This window comes from Bos indicus, chromosome 5, assembly GCF_029378745.1.
Source record: "Bos indicus isolate NIAB-ARS_2022 breed Sahiwal x Tharparkar chromosome 5, NIAB-ARS_B.indTharparkar_mat_pri_1.0, whole genome shotgun sequence".
Taxonomy (NCBI): domain Eukaryota; kingdom Metazoa; phylum Chordata; class Mammalia; order Artiodactyla; family Bovidae; genus Bos; species Bos indicus.
The window spans coordinates 115,643,075-115,653,985 of NC_091764.1; the positions used below are offsets into that span (position 1 = coordinate 115,643,075).

The following is a 10,911-nucleotide window of genomic DNA, read 5'->3' on the forward strand; positions in this document are numbered from 1 at the left end:
GACTGGGCAGCCCTGTGCCTGTACCGGGAGGTGGAGCAAAATTTAGAATCCATTTTTATGTTCATCTGGCAAGAATAGCCAAGAAAACCAGAAGGGGCAGATCCCCCCAGTAGAGAGGAGCACAAAATATAACACAAAATCATTTTTCGGTTTTATTTAATTCTGGCTGGGCTGGATACTCCACTGCTGCGTGGACTTTTCTTCTCTAGCTGTGGCCCGGGAGGGCTCCCCTTCGGCGCAGTACACAGACTTGCCTCACTGCGGTGGCTCCGGTTGTTGCAGAGCACAAGCCCTAGGGTGCACGGGCTCCTCAGTCGCAATTCCCAGGCTCTAGAGCACAGGCTCAGCAGCTGTGGTGCCTGGGCTTTAGCTGCTCTGAGACATGGGGCATCTCCCCAGACCAGGTAGCCAACTCATGTCTCCTGCATTGGCAGGTGGATTCTTTACCACTGAGCCACCTGGGAAGCCCCGAAATCATTTTTTAAAAGGCGGTTCTGGGGGAAGAAAATGGATCATCAGATATTGGGAAAGTTGGCCCTCTGATAGGTAAGATTTTCAGATGGGATGAAGAAACACACGAATGAAGCAGAGAATGAAGTTAAAATAGATGAGAGTAGATGAGCTCGGGTTATTGGCTTAAACACGGAGAAGTCAAGTCAGACCTTCACCTCGCACTACAAACCAACTCCAGAAATGTCTTTATTAATTCTAGATGGAAACAAAGACCTTAAAGCAGCGAAGGAAACCACAAAGAACAGATGGAGGTGTTTGCAGGACGGACTGTTCTGTCTCTTCTTGCACCAGAGGTTCTCAAAGTAGGCGGGACCTCTTCCGGGCCTGGGAGGCACTCCTGTTTTCATAATGCTACCAAAGTATCTGGGCGTTTTCCACTCCTACTGTCTCCTGAGTGTACAGCGGAATTTTCCAGAGACTACATGATGGGTGATCTTGCAAAAGATGAAGAGCAGGGGCAGGTCTGACGCCCCAGCTGTCTTCTATTAAGCCAGACATGAAAGAAATTTGCAAAACCATGAAAGAATTTAGTGAAAACTGCACCACCCCTCCCCCCATTTTTTTAAAAACAGTTTTCTTTAAAATATGCTGTTTATGTGGTCAGGTAATGAGTTTATCTTCTAAATAGCATTTAGAAACATTCTCCATCTTAATTTGCGATATAGTAAATACTGATAAAACCTATATTAGAAGCTCTCTGGGGTCCTAAAGGATTTTGAATGAGTGAAGGGATTCTGGGGCCAAAAGGCCTGTGAGCAGTCCTGGGTCTGTAAGTGCTTCGGTGGGGTCCCAGCACTCAGCACATCCATCCATGTAACGGTCCCACAAATGCTTGTGGCATACCTACTGTGTGTCCTAACACACCGTTACAGGTGCAGGGATACAGCCATGAACAAAAGGGACAAATGTAAGCGCCTGCATTGTGTTAGTCTGGTGGGCACACGGCCCAGTGAAGGGACAGACTGGCTATGTATCAGGTTAAAATCTCAGCAATAAAAAGCCGGAAACACGTGCAGCGAGCACAACACACAACAGGTTAATATCTTTAATATGCAACGAGCTCATACAAACGTATCAAATGCCAGTAGGTAAGAGCAGAGGACACGACAACGCACAAAAGAAATACAACTGCTTAACGTGAAAGATGTTCTAGTTTGCCAGAAATTAAAAAAAAAAAAAAGAAATGCAAACTAAAATACAATGCTATTTTTCCGTGACCAGATTAGCAAATATTTAACCAGGTGAGAACACTCAGTGCTGCAAGATGGTAGACGGGCACATTTATCCCTGCTGGTGCCGTGTAAATGGACACAAACATTTCTGGAAACTGTCAATAAGTAATCAGAGCCTCGAAGGTTCTTATATTCTTTAATTCCATCACCCCACCTCTGAGGATCTATCCTAAGGAAATAACTTGAATCGGGGAAAGCTTTACGCACAAAGATAGTCGTCGATTTCCAATGGTGAAAAATGAGTAAGAGCGTTGGTGATCAACCACTGGCACTGCCTGATGGGGGAGGACACAGCCATTTCAAAATGAACTGAGAAAGTTGCCCGTGACCTGAGTGAGAACAGCTACACAGGACCGTGTTACAGAAGGTGGCACCCCAGTGTTATAGAAGCAGAGGAACCATGACTGGGGTGAGGGGAGACTGGAAGGAGAGACGCCAAATGTTAAAACTGTACATCTTTCTACTCCATTTTCCAAAATTTCTATCATGTGTAGGTTGACTTTGATAATGAGACGAACTAGTACGTGGTTACTTATGAAAAAGTTAGTGGTGCTGCAGCAAGGGGCTGGCAGTAGCCCCCGCCCCATCTACTGTGTCTGTGCTGTGCCCGCCACACTCAACACGCGGACCCCACAACTACACCAGTCATTGGCTCTGTCCACCCGCGCTGGGTGATGGGATTTTCCTAAACCCCAGCCCTCTCCCCACACGGCCAAGCTTTCGTGCCTTCTCGAGTCCAGCTGTGTCTTCATCTCTAAGCCCCTAACCTAACGCTTCTCAGGTAGAGGAGATCCAGGCTTCCCGCTCTGGCTGCAAGATGGACAGGACCTCTGCTAAGTTCTCTCCCTCTTCCCGCCCAAACCCCAGCCCTGGAAGCTGGTTGGGGTGTGTGTGCTCTTACACACTCACAGGGCTGCTCCCTTAAAGTAATCTAAGCACCTACCCAGCTCTCCCCACATCTGTTCATCCTTCTAAAGGCCAGAATCGTGGTCCAGCAGTTGGTTCTGTCCCTCTTGACAACAGCAGCTTGCGCATCAGCAAAGTCTTACCTGCATTTCACACGGCAATTTTGGGCTCTGTGTCACGACTCCCTCATTACATACTCACCTGGGACCAGGGACACGGGTCTTGGTTTTTTCCCAGAAGTCACCGAAATGCTCTGGGACATTAAGTTAATCCCAAGGTCGCACGATACAGCAAGCCAGAGGTCGCCCCTGCTAACTCTGATCGCAAATAGTGCCTGCTACACTATGAATCTTCCTTACCAGATGGGGTGACGTGGAGACCAAGGAACAGTCACAGGTAGTCCAAGTACCGTGAACACCGTGAAGACATAAACCCTTCCCTCACATGCAGTTAACACTACTAACTGCCTGGCCCTTTTATAAAGCAACATCTGTTCTCTTAAATTTAGAGAAATTATAACCCCCAAATATGTACAGAGCAGCTCTCCTCCGCCACTGCCTTCTCCAACTTGAGCCTCTCAGCCATGTGTTCTTGCTCTGGGCTGCATGGAGCGTGGGTGTCCTCTCCAGCTGGGGATGAGGGTGTCTTCCACTAGAGCCACCGGGGGCTCCCACCATGGGGCTTCTTCCAAATCCAACCCCAAGCCTCACATCCACTCCGGTTTCCGAGGTCGCAGGAGGCAATCAAGAAGGCCACAGACGTCCAACAGCACCTGTCCCCAACCTGTAACCGTGAGCACCAACGGCTTGCCACACCTCCAAGCCAAGCGAAGCTGGGGCAGCAGCCAGGGCCGGGCACAAGGACCCACATGCAGAGGCAGGCCTCAGCCTAGCGAGGCACAGCGGCTGAAACAAGGCGCGGATGCGAATGCAGTAGGACTTCTGAATGCCACCTGGGAAGACCCCAAGGTTGGCAAGCAGTTCCTGCCCTGCTCTCGGGCTGGGTCTCTGCCTTGGCTGGGCCAGGCCATGTGGAAACCTTCAAGGTGCCAGCTAGCCCTGCAGGCCCCCTCTCCTGTGGGTGCCACCATACCCCTTCAGCTGTGGGTACCTCTACTTGGCAGGCAGGCAGAAGAGAGCAGGAAGTGCAAGGGTCTGTGCACCCCCCACCAGAGAGCCCATGTGCCCCTGAAGAGTGGTCCCCCTATGTCTCCCCCACTTCATGCTTAATGAGCACCATGGTCCCGCCTGAACAGTCTGGCCGGAATCTAGGGGGGTCTGAAGCCTACGTTCAGGCAGTGGTTCAGCAGGGCAATTGGGCTAACAGAGTTTACGATGAGGGGGTGGCAGTGGTCCGTGAACTCCAGCAGCCATGGAACCACCTTGACTTTGCAGGCAGTGGACTTTCAAGAACACAGTCACTCTCCCCAGCATCATTGAATTGCTCAGAAGGGCATGGGTCCTAGGAGACAACCTCTGGAGGTCCCAAGATGCAGGCTTATAGGGGGGAGCCCAGAGGTTATCCTCCTGCAGTCAGGCTGGGACCGATAAACCCAGGGAAGGATGGCCCATTTCCCCACAGCCTGGGGGCAGGGTGTCATTGGTATCGAATAAGGCAGGAGCAACCCAGGTCAAAGGGCCTGGCCAAGCCTCGTTTAGAAAGTGACTCTGGGCTAGAAAGCACAAGGCCACCCACCACTCGGAGGCATGGCTCTGTCTCTCGGAATCAGGACCCGAGCGCCAGCCCTGCGCTGTCACCACCTTCGGACCTGGGCAGCCCACTACTCTTTTCCTTTGCAAATGCCAGCACCGCCCCGGCTGGGGTCAGACAGGCAGACACCCCCTTGCCTTAAGGGCTCCATGATGTGTCCAGGGGAGCTGGGGCTCCCAGCCCTGAGTCCAGGTTTTCTGGGACAGAGGCTAGATGTCTGATGTACAGCCCAGGGCTGGGGAGGGCATGCTACCGAGGCTTTGGAGACCTAGAGACCGTGTGTGTGGCTCCAGGAGCTGAGGTGAAGGCCACATGCCCCTGCGTGGAGAAGGGAACAGGTCTCAAGCCAGACAGGCCCACCTCCAGGTGAGGGGATCAGAGAGAAGAGGGGGCTGCACACCACCACTGACTCCCACGGGGACCAGGGCAGCAGAGTGAGCCTCTTGAGTCCATCCCTCAGCCTGCCAGGGGGCCTCAGGCACAGATGGACACGTATGTGGAACTGCCCAGTGATTCCAGTCACACTGAACTTCTGAGCAGGCAAGTTCCAGATTCCCCCCAACCCCGGTGCTATCAAAACACTGGCAGCTAAAGCCAGGCACTGATGGGGGGTGGGTGTGGCCTCTGGAGGCGCTCCCCTAAGGCTGCACTGTCCATCTTCCCAGGGGCAGCAATGGGGCACAGTGACTGCCTACTCCTGTGCAGAGTGAAGCTGGCCCCCTGAGAACCCTGGAAACTCACTCCCGGCAGTGATCACTCGGACACTGACAGCAGAGATGAGGCCCCTACCTGCTACACTGGGCCCTGGAGAGGCTGGCAGCACTTGAGACTCCCCTCTCCAGGTCAAGCCACCTGCCTGGCCAAAGAGGCTTCTTTTTGGCACCAGCAAGCTCACAGGGCGATCAGGTGGGGAACTGCCCCAGGGCCTGCAGAGGGTGGGGGGGCTGCATCCGTGAACCTGGTCAGGCTGGGGAAAACGTAAGCTCAAATGGTCCCAAGTGTATTGTGAGTGAGACTAACCAAGCAGCAGAGCTGAGGCCACTAGAAGAGCTGGAATTGCAAGCAAGAGAAAGGAAACATGCGGTGGAGGTCCCAAGCGAGTACGTGATGCCAGGAAGCAAGGTGGATCACAGGGTGCCCCAGAGTGATGACAGGAGATGTCCTCATGGAGCAGGTCTACAGAGGCAGGAAGGGACGTCTTCAAACAAAGTGATGCTGTGGTATGGACATTTCTTCTACGCAGCAAAGGGGGTATGCTACCTGGATGGCTGCAGATGCGACCAGGATGATGGCCGATTCCTAAAGGTTCCGAGCTCGGGTGGGCAGGGCCGGGGCTGGACTGGTCCCACTGGAGGCTGGGTGCACCGGGCAGGGCGCTGTGCCGGTGGCGGCCAGCTGGCGGCAGAGGGTCTGCCGTTCCCGCATGGCTCGATTGGAGGCCGAAGTTTTTCTGATCTGCGCGCGCCGGGCGTGCCGCAGCGGAGACTTGTAGGTTCTCCGCAACTCGGCCAGGAATCCCTGATAGTTGTTTCGTAAGGGGCTGTCGGGTTGCATGTGGGGGATTGCCCACTTCTCCGCCTCCCCAGTGAGCCGGGACACGAGGAACGCCACTCGTTCGGCCTCCCCGGGGAAGCGGGAGGCCTGGAAGATCATGAATCTGTCCATCTGCATCAAGAAGCCCGCCAGCTGGCCGGGGTCTCCGGAAAAGGGCTCTGGCAGCGAGGTCGGAGGCGTGGTCATTGGCCGAGTCCCATTGGAGGTAATGGCCGAGATGGGTGGGGTGATCTGCAGCGCCCCGGGAATCCGAGCCCGGGTGCGCAACAGGGTCAGCTCCGCCATCACGCTCTCCAGCATGTTGGTGAGGTTGGCCTTCTCTGCGCGAAGGGTCGAGGCCTCGCGCCTGAGCGCCGAGTTGGTGAGGCGCAGCGAGGTCAGGGTGTCGATGACGTCGTCCATGGGGGCACTAGGAGAAGCTGCAGAGGCTGGGGTTTCAGCTTTTGAGGTCTGGGGTTGGACCATGTTGGCCAGAGGTCAGTGAAAGGCTGAGATTGACAAAAGTGGAGAAGGTGGTGGTGACGGGGGGTTGGGGTTGGGTTTGGGTAACCCAGAACCTGAGCACCTGTGATGCTAAAATTGGGTAGACCCAGAGAGCAATCAGGTTAAGGGTGGGGGTTCAAGACTCAAGCGTGGCCGAGAAGACCCAACAAGAGGGCAGGGCAGACGGACCCAGAGATGCGCACAGCCCCGGGCCAGGCAGGGGGTGCAGGCCCTCGCGGATCTCGAGCTCCGGATGTCGCTCCTGAATCGCCGCGCTCACAAGGCCACAGTGGGCTGCAGGGCCCTGAAGGATGAAAACACGGTTTAAAAAAAAAAAGGTTTCGACTGCGGAAAGGGGATTCGAAGGGAGGGAGGCGGCGTGGGAGGGGCAAAGGGCGGGCGGCGAGGCGGGCGGCCCCCCGCCAGAGGACCGGCGCCCACATGGGGCAGAACAAAGGGAAGAAGCTCTAGCGGCGGCGGCGCCGGGGGGCCGAGGGCGGGCGGCGGGCGCCTACCTGGGTCTCCGCGGCTTCCTCCGCGGCTCCGTCTTCCCGGGCCGGCCGCCACCAAGATGGCCCGATCGCCGGGATGCGGACTGGCCGATGAGTCACGGCGGCGGCGGCCCGCCGGAACTGCTTCCCGGTCAGGTCAGGTCGAGGCGGCGGCGGGAGGCGGGCGCGGGCAGCTTCTGGCGGGAGCACGAGCCAGGCTGGGACCGAGGCCCGGGTCGTGGCGCGGACGGGGAGCGGGCACCGCGGAGGTGTGGGCGGCAGGCGGGCCTAGCGAGGTCCCTGCTTGTTGCCATGGAGACCACCAGCTCCCGCGCGGCCCAGGTCCCGCCCCGGAAGTGACGTAAGGCCTTATGGCTTTCCTCAGTAGCCAATCAGTGATGAGTGTGGTTACTGACGTTTTGTTATTAAAAGCGGTGTCTTCCTTTGAAATTCTAAGACTGCTAGTAAAGCTGTGTGTGCATAGGTTGTATTTATTCTTTTAAACGAAGCTTGCTTTTCATATATATATTCTTTTAATTCAGCCGAGAGTTTTGATGAATTTATTGTTTCTAACGTGTAGCCAGGTAAAAAGTAAATGATATACACCAATGAAGTACATTGTCCTGTTGACTTTTATATAAAAAAGTGGCTGCTATTTTTGGAGTGATGAGAGAGCGCTGTTGGACAAATTTGTACTTGCCTTTCGTTTTGTACTAACTTCAAGAAAATTCAGTGTAGTATAGATCCATTGTAGACAATTTTGATATCAAAGAAGTCTTTTGAAAAAGTTTATATCTCTCTGAGTCCCTCCACCTGAGAGAAGAAATAATAATATTTTTGTAGTTCCATCGAATCATTTTCTAAGATGTAGTATATTATAAAATATTAGTAATTATTGTGTCTTTTGAACTGTTTTGCGACCTTAATAGCACACTGAATTTTGAACACTGTTCATTAAAAAGCATAGTTTTCAACTACTGCCTATGTTCCAATGAAACCGCCTACCCAGTTTATTTGATAGACCCCTTTTTGAGAGTTCTTGATCTTATTTTCCATGTGGAAGTTTTATAAACCACGCTTGTATGCGAACCCCAGCCATTTTCTCTGCCAGCCCCACCAGGGTAATTGTCAAGGAAAGATAATACTGGGCCAAAGTGGATGAGCTATTTGATTCACTTCACGATGCCTTTGGGGCTTCCCACATGGCACTAGTGGTAAAGAACACACCTGCCAAAGCAGGAGACATAAGAGATGCGGATTCCATCTGTTGAGTCGGGAAGATCCCCTGGAGGAGTGCATGGCAGTATTCTTACCTGGAGAATCCTATGAACAGAGGAGCCTGACAGGTTGCAGTCAATGGGCTCAAAAAGAGTCAGACAAGACTGAAGCGACGTGCACACACGATGTATGCTTTTCCCACTTTACTGTTGTTCAGTCACTCAGTTGTGTCCCACTCTTTGCAACCCCATGGACAACAGCATGCTAGGCTTCCCTGTCCTTCACCATCTCCTGGAGTTTGCTCAAACTTATGTCCATTGAGTCAGTGATGCCATCCAACCATTTCATCCTCTGTCATCCCCTGCTCCTCCTGCCTTCGATCTTTCCCAGCATCAGGGTCTTTTCCAATGAGTCAGCTGTTCCCATCAAGTCGCCGAAGTATTGGAGCTTCAGCTTCAGCATCAGTCCTTTCAATGAGTATTCAGGACTGATTTCCTTTACAATTGACTGGTTTGATCTCCTTGCTGTCCAAGGGAGTCTCAAGAGTCTTTTCCAACACCACGGTTCAAAAGCATCATTTCTTTGGTCCTCAGCCTTTTTTATCATCTAACTCTCAGATCCATACGTGACTACTGGAAAAACCATAGCTTTGACTAGAGGGACTTTTGTTGGCAAAATGTCTCTGCTTTTTAATATGCTGTCTAGGTTTGTCAAGAAGCAAGCGGCTTTTAATTTCATGGCTGGAGTCACCATCTGCAGTGATTTTGGACTCCAAGAAAATAAAGTCTGTCACTGTTTCCATTGTTTACCCATCTATTTGCCGTGAAGTGATGGGACCAGATGTCTTGGTCTTAGTTTTTTGAATTTTGAGTACTGAGCTGATTCTAAATGGTCAATTCAAGGCTGGAGCATGGATGGAGAGAAAAGACACCCACCATGCCAGTCTTTCAAAGACATCGTCTTCAAGGAGGCTAAACAACTGGCAGCCACTTGCACGCTTTGGCAGACCTGGGGCAAAGTCAGCTTCGCTCATTTCTTTGCAGTTTATGCTTCTATGAAACAGGAATTGGGACACGATGGTGTCCATACTCAGTAAGGATAGTCTAGCTGTGCCCACAACTGTGTACCCAGGGTGACAAAAGGTGCATTTTTGTGACCAGCTGAAAGTGTCTAGGACATAAAGTAAGGGGAGAAAGTAAGGACACAGCGTTTCCTTAAACTGCTTCTGTGAACTCTCCCACATCACATGGAGGCAGGAGCTGTGCTCATCCTAACTGAGGTCAGTGATTTCAAATGCAGAAATTATCCTGTGCCCCTTTACCACCCCCTACTTTTTCCAAACACACAGAGGAATCCACTCCTGTGAGTCACCCCACCAGTTTCTCTGCCCTCAGTGCTTGGGTTGCACCTCCCCAGGTTACAGGATGCTGTGCATATGAGTGAAGTGTCTGCTGTACTTCCAGGTGTGGCTGACACCATCCATTTCCGGGGTCCAGCCCCAGCTGATCCAGGGTATTCGAAGGAGAGACGGCATCGGCAAGGATCAGGAAACAACTGCTTAATTAAACGTTAATTAAGGATATAAAGAGTAATAGAATGAGGATAGCTCAGTGAGGAAATTCAGTGGAGAAAAGCGGCTGAAATAAGGATAGCTCAGTGAGGAAATTCAGTGGAGAAAAGAGGCTGAAATAAGGATAGCTCAGTAGGAAAATTCAGTGAAGAAAAGAGGCTGAACAATTCAGCCAGAAGATAAGAGAAAGAATGACATGGGGAGACCAAGCTTCGGTGAACAAGGCCCGCACTTTATTTTCCAAAGTAGTTTTTATACCTTAAGTTGTGCATAGAGGATAATGGGGGAAGGGGTGGAGTCATGCAAGGACAGCAGTTCCTGGTTGGTCAATCGAAGCCAGGCTTTCAAACTTATCATATGCAAAAGTTCAGGTGATTTACATCATCTTCTGGCCAGGAGGCCTGTTAACATTTTAAGAAACTTATTTTTCTCTAAAGGTGATTATTCCAAAGTCAGGCACCAGCCTCCAAAAAAGCATTGGACAAAGCTGCATTCCTATAGGGCAAAGGTGAGGAGGGCTCAATCAAGAAAAGAATTAACTCAAGGGTCCAAGGTTACAAACATTGAGGCTACTACTTACATTTCTATACACCCATTCTATCAATCAATACACTGCCAAGGACACAGTAGGTAAGGGGTATGGAGACTTAGCAGCAAACATTGGCTCAATAAGTGAAAAACCCTTCACCAATACAATTTCTAATCAATCTTTTAACTACTCAAAGGAATCTGTGTTTAGACAGTTTAGAACATCTCCTGCCTCTCACAGTTGGGAGGCTCTGAACAATCACATGTGGCCGGAAAAACCTATTCAGGCAGGCTAGAGGACTTCCAAAGGAGTTTGTAGGTTGAAACACTGTCACACCCAGGAATTGTTAACTGGAGCTGTAAGCTAACTCTTTTTGCAGAGAGAGGTAGTGGGGGACAGCTCCCTGTAAAGTCAGAGGTGTAGGTGAGAGCACAAAGCAGAAAGTAGGCAGACTCTGGTTTTGGGGGTAGATGCTCGAGAATTTCTAGGGGGACTCCTGAGGCTCGATCCCGCCTTTGCATATGCCAAGCCTCCTTCCTCATGACCTTTGTCATGGGTGGAGCTCCTCACGCTGGCTCCCGGCAATGATAGAATTCCAGTTGAGCCATTCCAGATCCTGAAAGATGATGCTGTGGAAAGTGCTGCACTCAATATGCAATATGCACTCAATATGCAATATGCCGGCTCCTGGCAATCCATCTTAAA

The 10,911-nt window shown here is 51.6% G+C and overlaps 1 protein-coding gene across 1 annotated transcript; it reads right to left on the reverse strand.

Annotated features, from left to right (window-relative positions):
* Positions 1-1,544: 1,544 nt before the first annotated feature.
* Positions 1,545-6,380, reverse strand: RTL6 (retrotransposon Gag like 6). The gene is made up of 2 exons (XM_019961947.2): positions 5,622-6,380; positions 1,545-3,434 (listed from the first exon to the last, which is right to left on the reverse strand). The coding sequence occupies exon 1, from the start codon at positions 6,378-6,380 to the stop codon at positions 5,661-5,663; it is 720 nt and encodes a 239-aa protein (XP_019817506.1). The 3' UTR covers positions 1,545-3,434; positions 5,622-5,660.
* Between the last annotated feature and the right edge of the window lie 4,531 nt (positions 6,381-10,911).